This window comes from Triturus cristatus, chromosome 4_1 (assembly GCF_964204655.1).
Source record: "Triturus cristatus chromosome 4_1, aTriCri1.1, whole genome shotgun sequence".
Lineage (NCBI taxonomy): Eukaryota > Metazoa > Chordata > Amphibia > Caudata > Salamandridae > Triturus > Triturus cristatus.
In genome coordinates, this window is record NC_140585.1 from 1,267,989,623 (window position 1) to 1,268,016,041 (window position 26,419).

Below are 26,419 nucleotides of genomic sequence, written 5' to 3' on the forward strand. Positions count from 1 at the left end.
TATACATATATTACAAATATTTTTTTTTCATAAAGACACATATGTCATCAGCACAAGATTGCGTGAGTTATAGTTGCCTGCAGTAACTATAACGGGGGAATTTCATTGGTTTTTTATCAGTAAAATTTCCGCTAACTATAACATGTGTGAAACCTATGGTTTTTTCAGTGAATTTGCAAGGTTTTTTAAATGCTAATTCCTAACTACAACGTGTGTGAAACCTATGGTTTTTTCAGTGAATTTGTACGGTTTTTTAAATGCTAAGTTACTTTACGCCATTCGTGGCGTGCGCGCCCACTTAACGCAGTTCGTTCTGGATATATATATATATATATATATATATATATTACCTACTGGCGGTCGCCAGTAGGTAGTTATAGTTAGGACCACGTTTCCATAGGAAATCCGCAACATTCTATTTTCTATTTTGAATAACTTTGGCGCCGGTTGACGAATCCTCGCGAATTTTTCAAAATAGGTGGGGCGCTACGCTCCGCTCCTACCCTGAAAGTCTCGGGGGGGATTCGTCAAGCGGGGGCTGAGATAAAAGGGGGGTCCCAAAACGCGTTTTTCCCATGCATTTTTCCATAGGACCTTTAGACACAGCTACAGCCCGAACGGCTGAACAGAATTACTTGAAATTTGGCAGAGAGGTAGTCCTCAGGTCAAGGGGGATTAAAACTACCTCTTTAAACGTGCCACGGGGCGCATTTGCACACTGGTGAAGGGAGGGGGGGGCCTGAGGTGACATGTGTGCAAACACACCCTGTGGCCGTTTTAAGTTGGGGGATAAAGTCCCCTTGAATTCTGAGGGTCCCTGGAGTCCAACTAGCCCACCAGGTACCTCCAGTAAGCGCCACAGAGCTGCAAGTGCAGAGCGGTCTAAAAAGGGGCATGGCCTGGACCACCTCTCTGCAAAGCAGCGCAGTGGCGCTTACTGGAAGCACCTGGTGGGCTAGTTGTCCCCCAGGGGCCCTCAGGATTGAAGGGAAATTAATTCCCCAACATAAAACGCACCACAGAACATGTTTGCACACGTCACCTCTGGTCCCGCCCCCTCCCTTTACCACTGTGCAAAGGCGCACTGTGGCACGTTTTAAGTTGGGGGATTAAATCCCCTTGAATCCTGAGGGTCCCTAGGGTCCAACTAGCCCACAAGGTACCTCCAGTAAGCGCCACAGAGCTGCGTTGCACAGAGGTGTAAAAAGGGATGTGGCCTGGACCACCTCTCTGCAACGCAGGCCTGTGGCGCATACTGGAGGTACCTGGTGGGCTAGTTGGCTCCCAGGGGCCCTCAGGATTGAAGGGGAATGTATTCCCAAACTTAAAACGTACCACAGGGCGGGTTTGCACACATGTCACCTGAGGCCCCGCCCCCCCCTTCACCACTGTGTAAACGAGCCCTGTGGCGCATTTTAAGTTGGGGGATAAAATCCCCTTGAATCCTGAGGGTCCCTAGGGTCCAACTAGCCCACGAGGTACCTCCAGTAAACGCCACAGGGCTGCGTTGCAGAGAGATGCAAAAAGGGGCGTAGCCTGGACCACCTCTCTGAAACGCAGACCTGTGGCACTTACTGGAGGTACCTGGTGGGACCCCATGGACACCCAGTATTGAAGGGGAATTAATTCCCCAATTGAAAACGCGCCACAGGGTGCGTTTGCAGAGTGTTGCTCGAAGGGGGCGGGGCCTCTGGCACGATCACGGTCCTTTTTTTTTTTTTTTAAAGAAAGCGAGCTGTATCGATATATATATACATATATATTCACTTAAAATACCATAGGTTTCACACAAGTTATAGTTAGGTGGACATTTCACTCGTAAAAAAACAATGAAATTCCCCCGTTATAGTTAGTTCAGATAACTATAACTCACGCGCCCGCAATCCACTGCTCATGACATCACATATTACATCACTCATGACATGGTCAGTGGCATCACTCATGACATCACTGATGACATCATCCTTGTGATAGAGTGGCAGTCGCGCGAGTTATTGGTTAGTTAGTGGTTTTTTACGAGTGAAATGTCCACCTAACTATAACCTGTGTGAAACCTATGGTTTCATAAGTGAATTTGCAAGGTTTTTTAAATGCTAATTCCTAACTATAACGTGTATGAAACCTATGGTTTTTTCAGTGAATTTGTACGGTTTTTTAAATGTTAAGTTATATATATATATATATATATATATATATATTAAGGTATTTCACCGTGCGCGTGCATGGTGCGCTGCGCGCGCACTCCCCACGGTTTTTATAAACAAATATAAAATGTTTATTTCACCCTTGGGGGTCCTTCTGTGACCCCCTGACAAAGGATAGGGGGTCAGGAACTCTTCCCTGCCCCCTTTTCACATTTTCCACCTTTTTCCCCCTTTCCTTTTCAGTGCGACAGATAAAATGGCGGCGACACTTCCCGATTTCGACCGATTCGAATGTTGACTGAAATCTAATAACCAATCAGAATTTCGCTCGCGCACGGTGCGCGCACGGTGCGCGCGTATAGATATTTATATGCTTTTAAATGCTATTTTCTCAGGAAATACTGAACAGATTGACACCAGACCTGCAAAAGGCGCTTCCCTGACCCGAGGACTACCTCTCTGCCAAATTTCAAGTAATTCTGTTCAGCCGTTTGGGCTGTACCTTCGACTAAAGGTCCTATGGAAAAATGCATGGGAAAAACGTGTTTTGGGACCCCCCTTTTTTCTCGGCCCCCGCTTGACAAATCACCCCGAGACTTTCAGGGTAGGAGCTCAGCGGAGCGCCCCATTAGTTTTGAAAATTTCACGAAGATTCGTCAACCGGCGTCAAAGTTATTGAAAATAGAATTTTCAGATTTCCTATGGAAACACGGTCCTAACTATAACTATCTACTGGCGACTGCCAGTAGATTTTATATATATATATATATATATATATATATATATATATATATATATATATATATATATATATATATATATATATATATATATATATATATATATATATATATATATATATATATATATATATACACATATTACGCTAAAGGGCTTTAAACCATAAAAAAAGAGTAATATCTGATTACAGGAGGAAAATGTCCCCAAGGAGACAGCAGACCTCCAACCTCCCAATAGAAGAAGTATATCTACACCAAGCATAATAAAAGTATATGAAATGGAAAACTCAGGATATTCTTAAGGAAGAAAAAAACAGAAGCCTGACACTGCATCCCAGATACCCTCACAAGCAGTGTTCACGGAACAACAATGTTCCCAAAATGGAAGTAGGATAACAACAAGCTCCAAAAATGGGGGGGAGGGGAGGGGGGGATAACCATTAGTAATATTGACATACTGGAGTACACCAAATAGAGACCTTGAACCTGCCATATGTAAAGCCTTTTAAAAAGATAAATACATTTCAAGGGGCACACAAAGTTGTAATGGTGGCAGAACCTCTTAAGAAAGCATCCTAATCTTTGACAAAATTCACATGACTTAAAATCAATCCGGGCACCATCTAAATTAAAAGAAAAGTGAACCCCACAAAAACTAGCAACAAGGACCAAGAGTTGTCCTTTATCCCCCTTGCTATTTGCGCTTACTCTGGAGCCATTGGCACATTGGATCAGACGGGATGTTTCAATTCGAGGGCTCAAATGGAGTGACGAAATGGAAGACAAAATTTTGCTATATGCAGACGACATCCTCGTATATTTGGAATCCCCCAATCTTCCCTTAACGCTTTATTTAATATCATTACGAGTTTTGGCAAATATTCCGGCTATTCCATCAACTGGTCGAAATCTGTACTATATGTGCTCCATGGCCCTCCACCTCGCCTCCCTTATGGGTACTCAATCCAACACACAACAACAGGTTTTAAATACTTAGGCATCTTTATCACCTTTGACCCCAAACTCTTCTATGAACACAACCTTCTAAGTCCCCTAAAGCGGTTACAGGAAGATGTGAAACACTGGCGGTCGCTGCCCCTGTCGCTTGTTGGTAGAGCGGCTTTATTTAAAATGCTTGCTATTCCTAGATTTTTGTACGCCCTACAAAACGGCCCGTTTCCCATAGCAGACAGTTATTTTGCCACCATAGAAGGAGAGCTTCGCACTATTATGGGATGGGAAAGCCCCACGCATCGCTCTCCAAAAACTCACTAAGGGATGGTATGATGGCGGAATAGCCCTCCCAGACCTCCGCCTGTACTATTGGGCCTTCCAACTAGTACCCATAAGCCATTGGATCCATGGACCTCCAACGAACCCAGCATTTCACTTAGAGAAATATCAAACGGGCCGGGAAGGCTATATGGGAGCTCTATATGGTAAAGTTTGCAAACACCGCTACCTGGGTCCCATGTCCCACACATTGGTAGTTTGGCACAAGGCTAACAGACGACTGGGGTGGGTGGATACATTTACCAAAGCAACGCCACTGTGGTCCTCGCAATGGCTAGGATCACTCTCCTTCCATAAAGGATTCGACAGATGGGACACCATCGGCATCACCAATCTGGGGGACCTAGTGGCTAAAGGGAGGATCCTCACTTTTAAAGAACTACAAGTCAAACACTCTCTCGCACAACGAGAAATCTTCCAATACCTCCAAATCCGTCATGCAATCCTCACCAGTATTCCGGACCTTTCGTCCCTACCAGAAGCCTACCCTTTGGAGGACCGCATACTTACAGAACCACTACTAACGAAGGCCATCTCTAGCACCTATCGTAAACTCTGCAATAACCTACCTGACACCTTTTTGACCTTGAGAAATCGCTGGCAAATAGACATAGGGGAGTTGGATGATGAAGATTGGCAGACCACCCTAATGTCCCCCAGAGAAACAGCCGTGCACCATCGCTTTCGTCTTATTCAGCTAACAATACTCGACAGAACATATCTCTCCCGCACACTTCTAGCTAAAATCGGAAACGTGAGTGACGCTTTATGCCTGAGGGTGTGGGCAAGACTGCTCTTTTTACCACATTCTCTGGAAGTATCCTCACATACGTCCGTTTTGGGTTAGAGCTACCACAAAGATGAGACGCATTGAGTAAACACATTCAACTCTCACCAAGAATGGGGCTCCTAAACATATGGCAACCTACAGATTTAACGGAAGTTGAGCAGCAATGGGTGGCATTGGGATACTTATTGGTTAAGCGTGCAATTGCAATGTCCTGGGGCTCCAGTAGACTGCCACTTACAATAGGATGGGTGGCTGAAATGGATAAATGTATGATGGCAGAAAAAGAGGTTTATAAACGTCGGGGCTGTCCCAGAAAGTGGGGAGGGTGGAAAGCCTTTAGGGGAGAAATATGTACCGCTCCCACAGACGATATGGCAATGAGACGGCCTAGGCTTGAAGACCCTTAATGCCTTATTGTGTGACTTGTTCGACTTCACATTCCGTGCTGCTTTAGTAATATACCTTACAAATGTGCTGTATTACTGACATTGCTGACATTGTGCTTGGTTTAATAAAAAACAAAGACCGAGAGTGAACGCAAATAATCATACACTCTGAATGAAAGGTCCCACAAGGTGCATTAACAAGACATCCCTATAAGATACCGGTAGTCAAAAATACTGCATACCAGCATACCACATTGTTTCCGAAGAAGCATGTGACATATGAAAACTTCCTAACCGGAAGAAACATCGCAAACAATCTCTTGAGCACGTAGCCCATTATCAGAGGAACAAGGGAAGATAAACTTCTACAATAGGCATCATAATCTGTCAGTCTTAAAAAGCAATAATGCCTGCTACTACAGCCAACTGTAACGGAAACCAATGATTAATAGCCCCCCATACAACGCTAGTATAGAGAAAAAAATCAAAGAGGAATATCATTCAACAAAAGAGAAACTAGGACTCTGTTTCACTTTGTCTATCACAGAAACGCCGTAAAGCCGAGTCAGCCTGGGCACCAAAAAGATGGGCGCCATCAAAGGGCATATCAACCAAGACAGCCTGGACCATTTCTGAAAAGTCGGATGTCTGTAACCAGGCACAATGTCGTAGTGCCACAGAGGATGCCATGGCCCAGCCTACCAAATCAGTAGTATATATGCCATATTTAATAATCAACTTAGCTACCTGTTGTTCATCCCTGATCAGCTGTTCAAGATTAGGTTGGAGGACATCCGGAAATGTTGGCAACATAGTCTGAAAGGAATCCCAAAAACGTGAGAAAATGCCCAAGAACACAAGCCTTATTAGCCGACCTTATGGCAGAACTAGCGGAGGAAAAATAGGTCTGCCACACTAATCTTTCCTCATAGATTCTCCACCTGAGGGAGCATTAGGCAGAAATTCCATATTCTGAGAGGCTGACGCAGCCTGTACCACCAGACTACAAGAGGTAGGATACCTGAGGAGACTAGCTGGATCTCCAGGAGCAGTCAGGTGCCTGTGAGATGCAGCACGATCCACTGAGACCCCTGTAACAGGTTTAGCCCAAGTACCAAACAATATGTCGTACAGGGCCTTACTATATGGGAGAACAGCTCCACACCTGTCTGACCCTGATAAAGCACATCAATCAGGAGTTCTGCATATTTTTCCAATTTAGGGAAGAGACAACTCCAAAACCATAGCTACCCTCCTAAGCATGTTTGCAAAGAAGAACATGCCTCAGTAGCATGGCTAGGAGGGGAAATAAGTCCTGAAGTCGGAGACAACTCAAGTCTACTAGCCTTTCCAAGTACAGACAACCAACTCTCTTTCAAAAGAGGTCTAATGGCCTCTGACATAGGCTGTAAATGGCCCAATTCATCTGTGTCACCATGAGAGGCAAGCAGGAAGACACTATTCCCCATATATGACTCCATCAAATCAGCACCAGACATTGTCCGATGCAGAGATGGCGATGCTTCGACGTTGATAGGAGATGGAACAGCCTCAATCGGTGAAGCTGATATCATTGCCAGAGTTTGCTGATCAAGTACAGACGCCAAAAGATGGAGACCACAAAAGGCTGTGCACTGGTACTGAAGCAGAGCCAGCAAAGGCAGTCCAGTCTCAACCCACCAACTCCATAGGCTCAACTGCCGCTGAGGGTGAACCCACCGGCATGGCCCCACTCAACTCCTTAGGGCCCGGCGGTGCACCAGAGGAAGATGGGGGCCCAAAGATGAGATGTAGAGAGTTATAGTATTATAGTACTCATTCATCTATGCCATTGACACCCCGGCTCACGGGAAGACTGGGAGATGCGGGCGGAGTCGTGCACAGTCTCCTCGACCGGCGAGTGGGAGGAGCCATGGGAGACAGTCTACACGTGGCAAAGTCAGGGGGTGCAGCGAATTCTAGTGCTTGCACTTACCTTGGGAAGTCGAAGGAGAGCGACGTCCCTGCAAATGGCTCCGGCTCTTGGAACAGCCCATGAACGGACCTCAGAATGGGAAGAAGATAGAGGCCGTGAAGTCTACGAGATGCGCGACAGGTGCGCCGCCAGTAGTTTCATATGGTGTTCCTTGAGCGCCTTCGGAGTCAGCTTCTGGCAGGAGCCTCTATCCTTTGAGTCGTGCTCTTCTACCAAACACCACATGCATATGGAATGCGATCTGTAGCCACCATCCATCATGCACAATAACCACAAGACTTAAAGCCTGATGACATGGGAAAAAGGCACACTTTTCCCAACTGACAAAAACTGTCGAAGTAGGCCAGAGAAAATGGTCTCAGGTACCGCTTTTCCGGATAAGCATGAAAAAGAAGAAACTGGTGTCCGAGTACCGGAGGAGACTTATATGACTCGAATGACGTCACAACCGGAGTCAACATCACCAAGGAGTTGTAAGGCGCCATCCCCTGGCACACAGAGGTACAGCTGAAATATTTCCGGATCCAGTCTGATGCCTGGGTGAGAATTCATAAGTTAAGGAATCTGCACCTAGATCTCTCTATCAGATATACAAGAATCACATGTAAACTGTTCACACACAATATTCATGTACATATGTCAGCATGGGGTCATCCAATAAATTACAAAACATGGCATTCTGCCACCACCACCGAATGAGATACATCTAGAAGAGGCATTGTCCACTGTCTCTTTGAGGGCAGGCTTGGTGATCTTCAAGTTATAGGACAGGTCCTGAAACTTGCATTGTCAGAGACAAGTTTAGGGCTCTGTACACATTAGATATGCAGGACCCACCAGAGCCAAAATAAAAGGTAAGATACCAGTTTACTATTCATCCTGACACATAAGGAGGGGATACCTGCCTATTCAACATGCAGGGGACATTCCTGTCCCAACCTTTATACAGTGTTATCTTATAAATAGAAAATGAACAACGTGCTCAATAATCCAAAGATTACATCAGGAAGAACACAACATAGAGCAACGTCATTGCATGCTTAAGTCAGACTTCATGAATAAGGTTTAATAAAACTTTTAATAAACAATTTTCAAGGCAGTCTATGTTTGGGAGATCCGATCATTTTGCTTGGATGATGAAGAATGAGTACACCATGTTTGGCTAGCAGAAAATGGTGTATCCGATGGGGAATAAGGACTAGTAAAACAGCCAGGGTTGTCCACCAATTAGATCGATTATTCCACAAAAATATGGTAAAAAAAAAAAAAAAAAAAAAAAAAAAAAAAAAGAAGAACACAAGCTTTCGTTTTTCAAATGCCTAAATTGAATATTTATGAACAACATTTTAGTTAATTTTGACACAATTACTGGAGATTTAAACTCATCTAGAGACAATTCTTTCTTTAGTTTACCCCGTGGCATTTTACATTCTACCTACCTGTTTTCCGATGGTTGTAATTCTGTCCACATGAAGGGCATGTTTGGACCATTATACCATTTGACTTTTGCTCCATTGTTGTGGGCCTACAAAATAGAAGAAAATGGTTACACTAAACATTTTAAATGGGCACCTAAACTGACCAATGACACATTTGCATATCGCATAAATCTTAATTAGCGTTTCACAGTAAATTACTTATTCTGCCAAGACAGACAGTAACACTGAATATTATCCGTTTGAGGAGTGAAACTAAAAAAAAATATACAATGTTGCGGTCAAATATTCAGCTAAGTAGCATTCAATTTAATTGCTATTGTCAGACCTTATTTGGAATTGTTAGACATCAGGAGTGTGGTTGGCCAAAGAGATAGATGATACTTCAGCTGCTACAGGAAGGTTTGTAACCTGAGTGGGAGAAAATGATTTAATGCAAGATAGGATATGTTTGAATAGGAATGTCCCATACCCTGCATGTCTTAACTCTGAATACCGGTTATCATGATTTTGGCCCAACCTCACACTAATCTAGTGTGCTCACAGAGGCATAGGCCTTCCCCTGATTCACGAGGTTATTGACTTGTCCTGGACCAGAAGCAGCACACCAAGTGAACCGGTCATAGTGACAAGCTGGACTACTGTCCTAGTCATGAGTTATGGAGGTGACAGAATACTATGTTTTGGGGCGATTATAATTGGACCAGCCTTTTTACCCGTATGGTGCGAGCCGAAGCCTACTGACCCCACTCATTCAAAGTTCAGGCTGCTCACAGTAAACCCAAAATCCTAGTGCCAATATCTAGTGTGCTTGAGCACGTGCATGTGTGCTAATGGAAATGTTCAGTACATGGGTGTAGGTGTGAAACAGAGTGCACACAGGTAAGGGAGTACCATTTTGGAAGCCTATTGCCTGGTCATGTGTGCAAAATGGAGGTGAAGGTGCTGTCCCAGATAGGATACTGCTAACATTCCTGAGACTGGAGAGAAGGAACCCAACACTGAAATGGGGAAAGAGGAGGAATGCTTCCCTCAAGATATTCTATTAGGGCCTTTATTTTACAGATGGCTGTTGATTAGCCTTCCTAGAAGTTCCATTTGGTAGATGGCAAGGATGAGACTGCAGTATTTGTTGTCAGGGTGTGAGGGGTCCTTGGAAGGCAAGCAACCCTTTGTCTCTTTTCCTTATTACTGTCAAATGGGACTGTTGAAAGCCAAAGTGCAGACTGCTCATACCTTTTGTGACTTTGTTGTGGGTACTGCAGACTGGAAACAATCCTGCTGTGATGAGGATCACTCAAGACGACAAAGGCGAAGTCTAGAGGACAGCCTGTGAAGGACACAGGCAAGTGGAACTGACCGAAACAGATTCTTGAAAGGCAGACTGTAGAAGCTCATACTGTGTCTGCTAGTTCTCTATTTAAATGGGAGCAGCTGGCTCACTTGTGTTGCAGTTCCAAGTTCTCTTCAACCAATGAGGGTGATAATGTGCAGAAGGCTTAGATGTCCACTTCGCAATGAACGACTGGGATCTGCCAGAAATTCAGCTCAGCAGAGGCGAAGGACCATCACCAGGAGTCCTATCTGAAGAACCAATTTCTGACTTGCCTTGAGTCCCAAGGAGTCCTGCCTAAGTGAAGCACAAACCATGCAGGAGAAGTAGATAGTTGGAGGGGGCTGTAGCATCTGACCCTGGTGCAGAGCCATCCAACACGCACAACCTGAATGATAGAGGAAGGCAAGAGCACAGATTTATTTGAGACACTGTGGCACTTCTAAAGATTGCTGGCTGGTCTCTATTTACTATCCACATTGTCGCCATCAAAGCACTGGAGCTTGTGTGCCCAATTGGCTGGCCCAAATGAAGTAGTGATAGGTGACTGCTTGTGGTTTTGGCTGTGTGTCAGTGAATGTAGACGTAGGACCTCAGCACTGCCAATTTGTGCTGTATGTTCCAGACCATCCCAAGGAAATAGAGACTGCAGTCCATAGGTACATGGCCAGGGTTTCCCTCTGTGAGTAGAGAATATAGCTCTGCTTTAGAGGTGCCAAGAAGCAAACCCTACCCTGAACATCTGAGTCTGTCCCCTTATGGCACAATATGCCAGAGATAGCACCTGGGAGCTGTGACACAGAAACCTCAGCACTCATCGAGACACTGCACTGCGACCCAGGATGTCTTCTGGAAGTGAGTTGCTATCTCAGGAGCCCTCCCACCTGGAGTGGAAGAATGCCAACAGCCTCAACCATGGAATGCTAGGCATGACTGATCTAAGACCCACTGGCGTGATGAAGCCAAACCGGTTCAATCATCAAGATCAGACCACGCACATTGATTGTCAAAGCCCAGAAGACAGCCTACACCAGAAGCACCAGATCCTGCTGTGGCTTATCAGAGAATTGCAGTGTGGGCAGCATCTGCTCACCCCCAGCAGAAGTATTGTTCTGCTGTGTGTGAATGCCCGACCCAATCAATCAGGTGTTTGTAAAGTGCACTACTCACCAGTTAAGTTCTCAAGGCGCTGGTGGGTTGTGTCCCAGTGAAGTCACCACTGCGGGTCGGTTCAACGCAGCCCCCAGCCACATCACCACAGACAGATGAGAGTCTAAAATGAGACTGAGTCCCTGAAAGTGTATGCTGAGAGAAGTGAGGGGAGAAAACAGCAGCTATACTAGAAGCTGTGCCACATTAACCTTGAGAACACAGGGGGCAAGACGTGGATATAGGGCATGGGGTACTTTAGAGCACAAGAGACTCACACCCATAACTTGGGTATTCCATCATTATTGTAGCGTGTTCTAGTTTGCTTTCTGTGTAATAAAGTACTTTATGATGGGAAGCACTGGGCTGCACAAGTATGTGTATGTGAGTATGTCAACACAAACCTTCTTGAGAGGTCTGTGTCTGCTCATCATCACTACCACTAAGAGTCAAGTGCTGAAGGGTTGTTCTTGGCTCAGTGTGCAGAGGCATAGTAGGATGGTACAGCGGAGGCAAACTACCCCAGCACACAAGGATTTGGCCAAGTAGTCCCAGCCTGGGCTGTGGCCTCCTGAATGGGGTCCGACACATGCTGCTTGTTCAATTTAGGAAAACAATGAAAACAATGTACAAGCAAATTTGCATCTGCACTACGTATAGTAATGGCATGCCCATTGATTCAATATCTTACCATTGATCCTCGTCAAGTGATTGTGCTTCACCTGTGTTCTGATGGCAATGGGATGACCACCCTACACCTAGGAAAAAAGATACACCACAGCATAGAATTACATTAGGTGTATTTGGCTGAAGCAGGTGTTGAAAACCATTACCAGTTATCAATGTAATTTGCATGTTCTAGTTTAAGAAACATTTCCGGGATCTGTACAACTTACTGAAACCACCAGCACAATGATCGCAATAAATACCTGCGTGAAACCCAGGCATTACTGCTATCAATGTGTTGGTGTGCAAAGGGTGTAAAATGCTTGTGAAAGCAGTGAGTAAACACCCTACTTTACTTCATCAAAATGACTAGCAATGGAAAGACTATCGTCAAACCTTATTTCTAAACCTACCAAATGTAAAGATAGTTGTTGGGAAGTCAAGTTGCCTTGTCTTCTCCACAGGTGAACAGGTAAGAGAGTGGGCAGAAGAGGGAGCAAGAAAGGAAGAACAGGGCAGTGGAGGGTGCTGGCAATGGATATCTGCGGAAGGGAGATGGAGACAGGGGAGATATATGCCCCATGAAAGGTTTGTATGTAAAAGACACAGGGGTGGGTGCAGAGACAAAGACATCTGTAGAGGAGATGAAGGTGGGTCAATCAAAAATACAGGACCTAAGGGGACCGACACCGTGGGTAGAGAATGCAGACATGGGGACAAAAGGAGAAAAGACCCAGCAAGAAAAGAAAGAAGAAAGGATACAAGAACAGGTCAAGGCGGGGACGAAAGCAGACTGGGCAAAAAAAAGTAAAATATTAAAATGAAGAAATTGCCATATATGAGGATGACCTAGCATGTGGGAGCACACAATGTTGGCAACCAACTAGAAAATATAGAAAGGGGCGTATGTGGAGTTGTTAAAAATACTACAAAGAGAATTATGAGCGAAGGAAGGGTCAAGGGAGGAAAAATTCCGGATGCAGAAGTAAAATTGGGGGGAGATTGATACGGACTTATATCAACAGACAATGGGTTCAGTTAAGTTAGGAAGACCACAGTGACCGCAAGCGGCCATCCATTAGTGTACTGGCCCTTTCAAAACCATTCTACTTGCGGGGGTGGGGACTGGTCTGAGGAACCAAGGAGGAGTGCAGGGGACTTGCTGCGATTTTAACAAAGGTCTCTGCCCAGGAGAAAATTGTAGATTCTGACAGAAGTGCTTTAAGTGCAAGGAAAGACATCCACTCATGCAGTGCTTCGAGGCTCGGAATAGCAGTCAGGGACAGCAGACAGGGCAATGGAACCAGCATACCAGCTTGAAAGGCAGCCAGCAAAGGAACCAGATAGCAGGGGTGGATGTGGGGACATGGGAATATGGCCAAAAAGTCTCATACCCCAATTAAAACACACTGTTTAGACGCATGGTTGGCACACTACCCCATCAGAGAGGATGCACAATTGTTAAGCGAAGGATTTCAGGAAGGATTCTGGCTAGAGTACGAGAGGCCAAGGTTCAGTAGATGGGCAGAGAACTTAAGGTCAGCACAATCACATAAACTGGTGGTTCAGGAGAAACTGATAATAGAAGCTCAGGAGGGCAAGATGGCAGGGCCATTTAATACATGGCTAATGCCTGATCATAATTCAGAAAAAAGGGGGAAGTAGAGGTAAAAGTTAGGTTCACCCTCCACAAATGTATCTAGCAAAAAAGACTATCTGAACAAGTCAGATAGACAGGAACCTAACTGGGAAAAAAACAGAAGGTGTAGGAAACAATTTGATCCTTAAAGACACCGTTATCAGAAAGAGAAATATTATCTTTTTCTATAGTCCCCTCACTCACCAGGGTTTCCCCACGGTGACATGCTTCATCATAGGGGTCCTCCCAGTCCTCTACGGACTGAGGCGTGCTGCGACTTGCGGTGTTACGTAGGAGCACTGAGAATTTTGTAAACTATGTGTGGTGTAAGTGAAGTAGTGGTGGAGTGGGAAAATTAAAAATAATCAGCTAGTGGGCTACAAAATAAACTTTATTGGTGCTCTAAGCTGAGAATATTAAAAACGGGGTAATATGACAAGGGACCCTAACTATGATGGAAAGGTATGCCTAGCATATTGTGAAGTCAACTAGTTTCGAGCTCCCCAGCTCTTCGTCAGGACTACACTGGGACCAGCCCAATGTCGAGAAACTTGCCACTCCTAGTCGACCTTAATAGGGTGAAAATAAATGTGATGCCACAATAGTAAGGCATGCGTTTTAAAAAATATATGTATACATACGTTATGTACGTCGGTATACTGATCTGTAAATTCCAAAAATCACAGTTAATGGCGAGAAAGGATATATATACATATATATGCATAGCGTAATACATAGTAATTACTAAAAATGTGAACACACTACACACAGGTGGATGCACACTTCCATGAATGGCGTGCCGCTAAGTGAAAGACAGAGAAAATACAGTTATTCACTCCATGCCGGCGTGGTGAAGAAAGAATTGTGCTGGAATTAAATAAATTATTAGGTCTGACTGAAACACACACAATAACATACAACATAAAACATGTAACCTACTTAAGAAAAAGCAACACTGTGCCTCATGGTCACTGGAGGGGATGTGGAGATCTCGTACATCTAATGGATGAAGGGAATCGAGATCGTTAGGAAAAAACGGCGTGTTCCGTTATGACGGATCGCCCAGCGTGGTCTGGGGGAGAAAGAGAGTTTCCACGCTGCATGCTGGAGGTGAGCATGGCAGCACTTACTTGTACGTTGAACCCCACATGCTTCTGACACCTACTGGAAGCCAAACCTCTCGGACCGCATTCTAGCGTGTCCTCGTAGCCGCGATGTTTTTATGTGCTGGCGGGACTGTCTCGAGGCTCGAAATAGAAAAGGGGCAAGTTACAATGTGCAAGTGGAGCCGCCATATTTGAAAGGAGTGAGACAGACGGTCTATAATACTAATAAGTATCCAAATATGTTACAGTACGCACTCAATGTTCCAGACAGTGTGAGAGATCGCTCACAACGAGGCTGAGAGTGCGAAAGGTGGTATTCTAATGAAGCTCATATTTGGAGGAACTTCAAACTGCAAATGAATAAACCGGTTGGGTTTGTTCAGGCCCGGGTCAGTTCAAAACCACTGCGATGGATGCCGCCATGTTGGAATGGGAAGGGAACAGAATGAATGGTCAATTGGAATAGGTTCCGAATTGGTGCTTAGTGATAATCGACTGTTGGGCTGTGGAGAAATAATAATAGTGGCCACAAATGAGACATAGATTAAGCAAATGAGGGAGGGAAATGGTCATGGAATGACTAGAATCTTATATTAATGGATAATAATGAGCCAGGTCATTATCCAGTATAACCTGTAGGGAATAAAAAGCTAGATCAGCAAATGTTCCAGTGATTGTTGTTCAAGTAAACTGTTTAGATAAACTGACCCCAGGGTATGTCATCATTGAGACCCCTGTCGTCCGAACGTAGCTTGAACACCCAACGTTGTTCCTTCTCATGTAGCTGTTTCTCTACGTTGGGATGATTCTTGACGTGTTCTAAAACGACCCAGTTGAAGTCGTTGGGAGTATGACGTTTTTCCAGGAAATGTGTGGTCATCTTTGTGTTATCCCGTTTACATCTGAAATTACTACGGTGCTCGATCATTCGGGTGTTTACTTTCCTGGTGGTCATGCCTACGTAGTGCAAATTACAGACGCAAGTTATTAAGTAAACAACACCCGATGTGTTAGTTAGTGAACGACCGAAGGTTCCAGGTTATCCCATTGTTGCATTCCACTGTCTTAGTCACCTTGGTCAGATGACACACACTGCAGTTACTGCATGGGAAATGGCCCTCTGGTAGGGGTTGGAGCAGGCGTTGGGGACCTGCGATTTTAGTTGTCATTGGTCGTGTATGGACAAGATGATCCCTTAGGTTGCGTGCTTTTCGATGGCTGAACATAGGTTCCTGTAGGTCTAGGCCACCGCTGTTCAGGGTGCGCCAGTGTTTCTTGATTATTTTGCTCACCAAGTTGGATGCAATACTGTATGTGGTGATACAAATTTGTCTCCGTGGCTCATCCTGTCTGGCTACAGTTTTTGTCTCTAAAAGGGCCTCCCTATTGTTATTGAGAGCCCTTTTCCTGGATCTGGATACAAGATGTTGTGGGTAATTACGTTGTATCAATTTCTCTGATAGTTCTTTTGCCTGAATGTTGTAGTCTTCTGTAGTAGTGCAATTCCTTCTGAGGCGCAAGAATTGGCCAAAAGGGAGGTTGTCCTTGAGGCTGCGAGGATGGAAGCTGTCATATATCAGTAGGCAGTTCCTTGCTGTAGGTTTGAAATGAGTGGTACTGTGGAGACGTCCGTTTTGTGCTGTTATGTTAAGGTCTAGGAAGACCATGGTGGATCTGCTTATCGAGGAAGTGAATTTCAGAAACGGGTCTTGTTGGTTAAGCCAGATTAGGAAATCTTGCGCTTCCTGTTCATTACCTTCCCAGATCAACAGTACATCGTCTATGTACCTTTTCCATAGTTTAATATGTTCAATGTGAGGATTGTGTTGGTGGAGAATTTTCTGCTTCTCCAAATGGTGCACATACAACCCCGCCACACTCGGCGCAAATGTGCTTCCCATAACAGCACAAAACGGACGTCTCCACAGTACCACTCATTTCAAACCTACAGCAAGGAACTGCCTACTGATATATGACAGCTTCCATCCTCGCAGCCTCAAGGACAACCTCCCTTTTGGCCAATTCTTGCGCCTCAGAAGGAATTGCACTACTACAGAAGACTACAACATTCAGGCAAAAGAACTATCAGAGAAATTGATACAACGTAATTACCCACAACATCTTGTATCCAGATCCAGGAAAAGGGCTCTCAATAACAATAGGGAGGCCCTTTTAGAGACAAAAACTGTAGCCAGACAGGATGAGCCACGGAGACAAATTTGTATCACCACATACAGTATTGCATCCAACTTGGTGAGCAAAATAATCAAGAAACACTGGCGCACCCTGAACAGCGGTGGCCTAGACCTACAGGAACCTATGTTCAGCCATCGAAAAGCACGCAACCTAAGGGATCATCTTGTCCATACACGACCAATGACAACTAAAATCGCAGGTCCCCAACGCCTGCTCCAACCCCTACCAGAGGGCCATTTCCCATGCAGTAACTGCAGTGTGTGTCATCTGACCAAGGTGACTAAGACAGTGGAATGCAACAATGGGATAACCTGGAACCTTCGGTCGTTCACTAACTGTAACACATCGGGTGTTGTTTACTTAATAACTTGCGTCTGTAATTTGCACTACGTAGGCATGACCACCAGGAAAGTAAACACCCGAATGATCGAGCACCGTAGTAATTTCAGATGTAAACGGGATAACACAAAGATGACCACACATTTCCTGGAAAAACGTCATACTCCCAACGACTTCAACTGGGTCGTTTTAGAACACGTCAAGAATCATCCCAACGTAGAGAAACAGCTACATGAGAAGGAACAACGTTGGGTGTTCAAGCTACGTTCGGACGACAGGGGTCTCAATGATGACATACCCTGGGGTCAGTTTATCTAAACAGTTTACTTGAACAACAATCACTGGAACATTTGCTGATCTAGCTTTTTATTCCCTACAGGTTATACTGGATAATGACCTGGCTCATTATTATCCATTAATATAAGATTCTAGTCATTCCATGACCATTTCCCTCCCTCATTTGCTTAATCTATGTCTCATTTGTGGCCACTATTATTATTTCTCCACAGCCCAACAGTCGATTATCACTAAGCACCAATTCGGAACCTATTCCAATTGACCATTCATTCTGTTCCCTTCCCATTCCAACATGGCGGCATCCATCGCAGTGGTTTTGAACTGACCCGGGCCTGAACAAACCCAACCGGTTTATTCATTTGCAGTTTGAAGTTCCTCCAAATATGAGCTTCATTAGAATACCACCTTTCGCACTCTCAGCCTCGTTGTGAGCGATCTCTCACACTGTCTGGAACATTGAGTGCGTACTGTAACATATTTGGATACTTATTAGTATTATAGACCGTCTGTCTCACTCCTTTCAAATATGGCGGCTCCACTTGCACATTGTAACTTGCCCCTTTTCTATTTCGAGCCTCGAGACAGTCCCGCCAGCACATAAAAACATCGCGGCTACGAGGACACGCTAGAATGCGGTCCGAGAGGTTTGGCTTCCAGTAGGTGTCAGAAGCATGTGGGGTTCAACGTACAAGTAAGTGCTGCCATGCTCACCTCCAGCATGCAGCGTGGAAACTCTCTTTCTCCCCCAGACCACGCTGGGCGATCCGTCATAACGGAACACGCCGTTTTTTCCTAACGATCTCGATTCCCTTCATCCATTAGATGTACGAGATCTCCACATCCCCTCCAGTGACCATGAGGCACAGTGTTGCTTTTTCTTAAGTAGGTTACATGTTTTATGTTGTATGTTATTGTGTGTGTTTCAGTCAGACCTAATAATTTATTTAATTCCAGCACAATTCTTTCTTCACCACGCCGGCATGGAGTGAATAACTGTATTTTCTCTGTCTTTCACTTAGCGGCACGCCATTCATGGAAGTGTGCATCCACCTGTGTGTAGTGTGTTCACATTTTTAGTAATTACTATGTATTACGCTATGCATATATATGTATATATATCCTTTCTCGCCATTAACTGTGATTTTTGGAATTTACAGATCAGTATACCGACGTACATAACGTATGTATACATATATTTTTTAAAACGCATGCCTTACTATTGTGGCATCACATTTATTTTCACCCTATTAAGGTCGACTAGGAGTGGCAAGTTTCTCGACATTGGGCTGGTCCCAGTGTAGTCCTGACGAAGAGCTGGGGAGCTCGAAACTAGTTGACTTCACAATATGCTAGGCATACCTTTCCATCATAGTTAGGGTCCCTTGTCATATTACCCCGTTTTTAATATTCTCAGCTTAGAGCACCAATAAAGTTTATTTTGTAGCCCACTAGCTGATTATTTTTAATTTTCCCACTCCACCACTACTTCACTTACACCACACATAGTTTACAAAATTCTCAGTGCTCCTACGTAACACCGCAAGTCGCAGCACGCCTCAGTCCGTAGAGGACTGGGAGGACCCCTATGATGAAGCATGTCACCGTGGGGAAACCCTGGTGAGTGAGGGGACTATAGAAAAAGATAATATTTCTCTTTCTGATAACGGTGTCTTTAAGGATCAAATTGTTTCCTACACCTTCTGTTTTTTTCCCAGTTAGGTTCCTGTCTATCTGACTTGTTCAGATAGTCTTTTTTGCTTAATGCCTGATCATCTCATCCATTAGGGTAGTATCAAAGAAGGAGAAGGGTCACTTTCACTTCATACAACACTTGTCTTGGTCAGAAGGAGCTTCCGTCAATGATTTTATAACTGAGAAAGTAACTTAAGTATCATATTAATCAGTGGATGTTGTCAGGGCTCTCGTGGAAAAGGTGGGAACTGGGGCACAGATCGCAAAATGTGAAATAAATTTGTCTTCGGCTGTTGTCGGTACATCCGGAAGACTTTCAATTGTTGGGGATTCAGTTCGATGGACAGTGGTTTGCAGATAGAGCACTACCCATGGGTTGTTCCATCTCTTGTTCCTTGTTTGAGCATTTCAGCTCTTTCTTACAGTGGGTTTTGACATGGCAGACGGGCAAGGATACAGTGAACCTACCTTGATGACTTCTTCCTGGTGAGTCAACCTGGTTCAATGGACTGTCAATAGCAGCTGGCAAGTTTTCACAAGCTCATGGCGGTGGTACATGTGGTGAACAAACAGTCAGCAAGGGATTCACAGGTGCTTAAGCTGCTGCGTGTCTTTGTAATGGGCTGCTTGAGACATGATCTATCATTTAAGGCCAGGCATGTGCCTGGGGTGGACAAGGACTTTGCGGATGCTTTGTCTCATTCACAGTGGGAGAGGTTCCATTGGCTGACCATGGAGGCAGACGAGGTCAAGACACTTGTGCCAATGGGCAAGTAGACCATGGGTGAGCGGGGGATGCTGCAGTTGGTGGTAGGACCTCTGGTGGAATCCACTAGGAAATCGTACATGCAGGCTTGGCAGGCGTTGTTACCCGGTGGGGCTAGGCAGAGGTGGGAGTCTTCGGCCAAGGTAGATGATGTTATGCAATTTACTCTGGGGTTGAGCGAAAAGGGGTTATCTCGGATTACGATTACAGGGAAACTGGCAGGTATTGCCTGCATGGGCAAACGGTTTTGGGATTATGCACTGTCGGCCGAGGAACTTGGGAGATGTATGCTAGAAGGATGAGCAAGAGAAACAGGTAGTCTGGCACAGGTCAGCAGGGAAGTGTTGAAAGAACTGTTAGGTAACATATTAGGAGTACTGCCGGAGATATGCATAGGGAGGGGGTAAACAGTTTTGTTTTCAACATTGATGTCCTGGATGTTCTTTGGGGCGTTCATGGTGTACGAACTATTGGAGTGGAAATGAGTGCCGGGGTTGGAATTGACAGAAGGTGGGGGGTAGGAGAGGGAAGTGGGAGTTGCTTAGAGTTGCGACTTCGACAATCTAAGACAGACCAGAAATCTAAGGAGAAGAGAGACTTGATACGTGCTTTCCCAGATGGGGGCCTGTGCCCAGTCCAGTCGAGAGCTAAGATGAATGCAATCAGTTGTGCTAGGCATGGCATGTTTTTTTGTTGAGATAATCGGGAAATGGTGACATCGTCAGTTTTGGGTTATGCGAAAGGTAAAGGCAAAACTGGGGGAAGCCCCAGAAGATTATTTGACACACTTGCTGAGGATTGGGAAGGTCGTGGAGGCAGCTCGGCAAGGTTGGGGCAGGGATAGGATTATGCAGTTGAGGCCTTGGTTATCAGATTGCCTTTGCCGGTATGTTCGGTTGGGGAAACAAGGGTGTTGATGGGGAAGTAAATTGTTGATTCTCATATAGGTTCTTCTTTTCAGGTGCTATGGAGGGGCCGCAAGCAGACAAATTGCCTATTTGGATCATAGGACACTCGTTCATGAAATGGGCCGAAAGGAATGAAATCCAGAATGGTCAAAGTTTGAATCTCTGGCTCATCGAGAATTAGTTTAAATTCACATGGCATAGCAAAGGTGGGATGAGATGGTGAGAATTGTTGGAATATTTAAACAAATTGTTGAAGCAACACACATGCCCAGATATATTAGTTTTATATTTAGGGGAATATTACTTGGTGGTATGTAAAGGTTTAGCTTTGTTAAGTCAGACAACAGTGGTCCAGATGCTTCATCCTGTGGACTGAATTTATCCCAAGGAGGCAATGGAGGTGGCGGTGAAGCATACTGCCATTGACAAAGCTAGCCAGAAAGTTAACAGACATATGCAGGTGTTTTGTAGGGGCAAGGGTATAAGGCGGTAAATTTCTTTGGACGAGATTGGGTTAATTTGTCTAGCTATGGGATGGAGCTTTATTTGATACAAATGAAGGAAGCGCTGGACAGGTCCTTGAACATCAGAAGGTATGTTAGCTGCGCCTGAATGGGGGGGGTGGAGTCAGACTGGTGGATGGTAGCTACTTTTGACATGGTTACAGGTTAAGATTAGGGTTATGAAGAGAGGTGAAGTAGGAAAAGGGGGGGGGCAGGAAAGTTACACAGGGAGGATAAGAACAAATTTAAAGTTCCGATGTAAAATGGTTAGATGTTAATAAAAGTAGCTTAAAGATTACAGGAGTTTAATGGTCAGCAGTTAAATACAGATTAGGAGTTAGCCAATTGCAAGGAAAGGATGTGAGGGGGTAGGAATGTTAGGGGGTAAGCAAGTAGGTGAATTATTGTATAGTGGGGTTTAGTTTTGTAAGGCGAAGGCATAGGTTATTTTGTGATGTGCACCCGTCTTCAATAAAGTAGTCTTAGTAGTAGAGCTCACAAGCAGCAGGATGTACTGCTTGTCTAAAATTATGTAAGTTTAAGAATTCATAGGAAAAACGGACAGAAAGTCCGATTTTAATCACTGTCTGGGAATTTACTTTAATGTATGTTGTCTGTGAAGGAAGTTTCCATGGATGCAATTTGTCTGTAACTTTAGCCTTTGCACTAAAGGAAAAACTCCAACAGTTGCGATAGTTCAGCTGAATCAGAAGGGAGGGGGGTCTCCTATACAGTGATCCAGAGGGAGGAGCTAGTAGGGTGCCTGCTGCTTCAAAGAAATGTAAATGTGGGCAACTGCTTAATCTGCGCAAGTAAAGGCTGCTGGAATGCCGGTATAGGAGTTAATTGATAGAGTTCGCTTTAAACCACCTGACATGAAAGATTTCTTCTTTTTGAGGGTTATTATTAGGGTGCTCCAAGCTGAGTTGTGGAGTGTGTGTTTTTAATGGACAGTCGGAAAACTCTTTGCACAAGATGCAATCTGCATATTCCTAAAATGTACACTTTGAAATCACTTTTTTGTCTTCAGCCTAAATTTATTTGTGCATTTTTTTGCAACCAATTTTATACTGTGTGTATTACAAATTTAAAATCGTGACTTGTACACTCTCAGTGAATGGCAGGGACCCATTAGCACTAAAAATACACAAGTCACTATGCCATGCTAGCTAAACAAGATTCAATTCCATGTGCCTCTGGTTGCCCACACACAAATCTGCAGTGATCACATTAACCAACCGAGGTTTCATAATATAAAAAAGTGCATTTCCCACTGATTAATTTAACTTTAATTTATTTTTCATTTATGGTGTGAATTATTTTATATGCAGTTACCTATTGGTGAAAAAAACAAAGTAGTCACTGAATATTTTGTTATTTTTAGCCACACCTATGATTTCGCCTCCATGCTCACTGACCCCTTCCCAATTGCACTCAGGGTCACTTTGCACTTTGACTGCTGTGTGGACTAGCTTTGTAAAGTCTGAGAAAGCCAGCAACGTTAGCATATGGTTTCCCGTGGTCCCTCACCTTAATTATGTACTTTAAAAAAAAATAGATATTATGTCAAATTAACGTGGTATCTGTATTTTTTCAACAGTCTACTACTCATCTGACAGAATTGTACAAAGCCATTGTTCTCTATTGTTAAAGGAGATTGAGAAAAAGAAAGTAATCTAGTCAGTTGCTTAAATACACTATGGGGCATATTTATCATAGTTTCACACAGCGCAACGCAGCAAACCACCTTGCTGCGCTGCACTGCGTGGACAAGAAAGAGCAGAAATGTGTCATATTTAACATCATAAGACGCATTCCTGTATTTTCCATGCACTGGCGCACTTTTGGCTGCCTAGTGCCAACACATACCCCCTTGTACTATGGTGCAAGGGTGACTGCGTTGTAAGCAGGATTGTTTTTGTGCAGGAAGGGACACCTTCCTGCACAAAAACAATCCTGAGAGGCATTTTCTTCCTTTTACTTGTGCTGCAGAAAGTAGCACACATAGAAAGTTGAAAAAACTAGGAGCAATAAAGATTTCTCCGTAATACGCCACTCTCCTCCCCCCACCAGGGAGGCGTAGCATTTCCACACATTCTCATGTCTACCATTAATGGTAAATCTGGGAATGCACCACAAACCATGGGTATATGCGTGGGAACATTACACTCCACCCATGGAACGCCTCTGTGGGACAGAGTAACTCTAGGCAGCGATTTGTGCTGCCTTGCATTACTCCAGATTCATCAAGCCATGCAGGGGTGCGCAAGTTGGCCTTGCGTGGCTTGATAAATCTAACTTAATGTTGCATCACCCGTGCACCCCCTTGCATGGTGCAAGGGTGACAACACAATGAAAAAAATGCCCCTATGTGTGACCAGGAAAAGAGGGTTCAAATCCCAGCTCACCAACATGACTAAATTGTGCTATTTAAGAACAACTTACTTCATTTGAGAAATGCAAAAACAGTTGGACAGAATGCAGAAGAATGTCATACATTCGCCCCAGTACAGAGATCTGGTCTAAATCCATTGTTTTTTTGCTCACCATGCCATTCCAGTTTGAACAGAGCCATAGGCTAATCAGTCTTGACCCTGTGCCTCATGGGAACTGTCCTGCCCACACTGCCAAGCCAGGTCTGGGGTGGCGTAGTGGTCAAAAGAACGATGGATTTAACCCAGATCTTTTGACTGGGGAGAATGTTTGGATCGCCAGCATTCCGTCCATCATTTGTTTGCTGTAACACTTTTTGCCCTAAGTGGGATGGGTATGCCCAGACGTGGGTCCCTTGCTCATTGCGCCACTGGATTAAAGCTAGCCTGGATGAAGAAGGGTGATCTACCCTGAAACCGGTCCCAGGATGCTTGTTTCCGGTACAGGGAGGACCTGGCCTGGCAGTTCGGTCTGGACTGTTCCCATGGGGCACAGGGTCAAGACTGATTTGCATATGGCTGGGTCCAAACTGGTGTGGCGTAGTGGGCAAAAGAACGATGGATTTAAACCAGATCTTTTGACTGGGGGAGAATGTTTGCATTGTCAGCATTCCGTCCATCATTTGTTTGCTGTAACACTAACTTCATTTGAGAGCACTGTCAAATTCTTCAGTTCAAGATGGATTCTATACGAAATTCTCACTTGTACATGCTTTAATGGTCTGTAACGTTCCACCAGCCATAAAAATATTATGGACCAAGATATAAGGGACACTAGACAATTGGTTCACTTTGTTCACTAATGGCTTTGTCAGGAGGGAGGGTTAATGGATGTTTTAAAGTTCAAGTTTAGAACTTCCAATTCAAATAAACATCAATGCAATGTGGTGATCTACTATACTAAATTGAAATACTGCCATGTGTTAAAGAAACACTTTCTACATTTTAAAGTTCTTATAATTTGTTTGTTGTGTAATTTGCATCCCAAATATTCTGAAGATTCTCATGTACTTTGGCACTTAGGGGTGAGCCAGACCATTGATTGAGGGATGGACCATAACTGAGGCAGAATTTGCCAGGGTGGTTGGACACTGGTTATTTTACCACTTGTTTGTGCTTCTTCGGTTTCTGGCTGCTCTGCTGAGATTATTCTCCATGTACGCAATACTTTTTGGTACTCATGGAGGGCCCATCTGGTTTTAGCAATTTTTCCGTCTTGTTCTCCTCTCTTATCAGTGCAGTTCTTGGCAATGACCCTTTGAATCAGTTGCTATAGATCTCCCATCTGATCTTAATTTCATCCTGCTCTTTAGTTCTCTCTCAGGTGATCGGCTCCCAGTTCTGAGATAAATGTAGTGTCCCAGATGCATGTGCTAATGTATCAGTCGGGTCTTTTTGGTGCTGTGCGTACAGACAAGTTGTTGGTACCTCACATCCTGACATTAGGTGCGAGACTTGTCACCCACACCATCTGCTCTGCCTCATTAATCCTTTCAGGTTTGACGTTTAGTGGGGAGCAAGATGAGCATAACTTGAAAAAGTCACTTACCTTAATGTTTCCCAAACTGTTTGCTATGGGCATTGAAATGTTTATAAACAATCAAAATGTTGCTGTTGCTTTCTCTCCAAGAAAGATTGGGTAGATTTGGGTTGGGGTGATGCCCTTGACACCATGCTAAAGGGCATCACTTTACTGTTGAACAAGGACATAATGTACCCTCTGAATGTAGCATACCTAGAGGCAATCTCATATAGCACAGTGCATACAAATTGTAAATTTAAGGCAATATAAATGCAATGATAAAGTAGTGGGGTATGGCCCCCACCTCAGATGTGCTTGTAAAATTCATATTTTGTCCTGAATTTTGACTCTTTGTCCTGATTTTTTAAATTTTTTTTTTTTTTTTTTACAGTCTTCCTGTCCTGAATTTGCTTCCATATCAGGTGGTCACCCTATCCTTAACACCCAGTCCTATCAGGCCCTTCCCTGAACACTCACCGTTTGGTACGCCAGTTCGGCACCCCCATTGTGGTTGTTGTAGCCGCTCCTCTTTGTGCTGGACATATTAGCTTGGGCTGATTGGCAGCAGTGAGCGGCCCATCTGCCTTAGCTCCTTGACATTGCCCGACTTAGTTGGCCAGATTCTGTTCCAGTACACTGACGAGAAACGTTCAAGGCTCACGCCCCAGCGGCAGTGGCCAGGCACAGGCCTGCCCTCTAGTACTAGGGTTTGCCTCGGGAGCTGGCTGTGTTTGGGGTTTGTGTTTGGCCAGACTTTAGTTATGGATATTTGAAAACACCCATGGTCTTTGCTGAGTTGGAGTCTTTTATTGATCTGTACGAACACTTTGTCAACCTGTATGCCAAATAAGCATTTACCATCGAAAGAAAGGTAAATGAAGGACCTCAAAATAGAACTCCAAAATAGTGAGGCAGGCATGGTGATGTAGTAGCATAATATTGGCATTGAAAAATATCTTTCCTTCACCAATTATTTGGTTTATCCACTTTTATAACTGTCTGGAAAATGTTGAACCAGGTCTTCAATCTCCCCCCTCTGATTTCTGTCCTACTGAGACAGAATATACATAGATATTGCAATATGTTACTGCAGAGGTACTCCCATAC

At 44.3% G+C, this 26,419-nt stretch overlaps 1 protein-coding gene across 3 annotated transcripts in view; it reads right to left on the reverse strand.

The window, feature by feature from the left end:
* The window catches only part of LOC146856562 (uncharacterized), a 511,781-nt gene that overhangs the window by 81,952 nt on the left and 403,410 nt on the right, over positions 1 to 26,419 (reverse strand). For all 3 annotated transcript variants that reach the window (XM_085654765.1, XM_085654767.1, XM_085654766.1), the window contains 2 exons: positions 11,938 to 12,004; positions 8,768 to 8,853 (listed from right to left, as the gene is read on the reverse strand). In XM_085654765.1, coding sequence (XP_085510891.1) covers positions 8,768 to 8,853; positions 11,938 to 12,004 — 153 coding nt within the window. The remainder of the gene's footprint in view (positions 1 to 8,767; positions 8,854 to 11,937; positions 12,005 to 26,419) is intronic.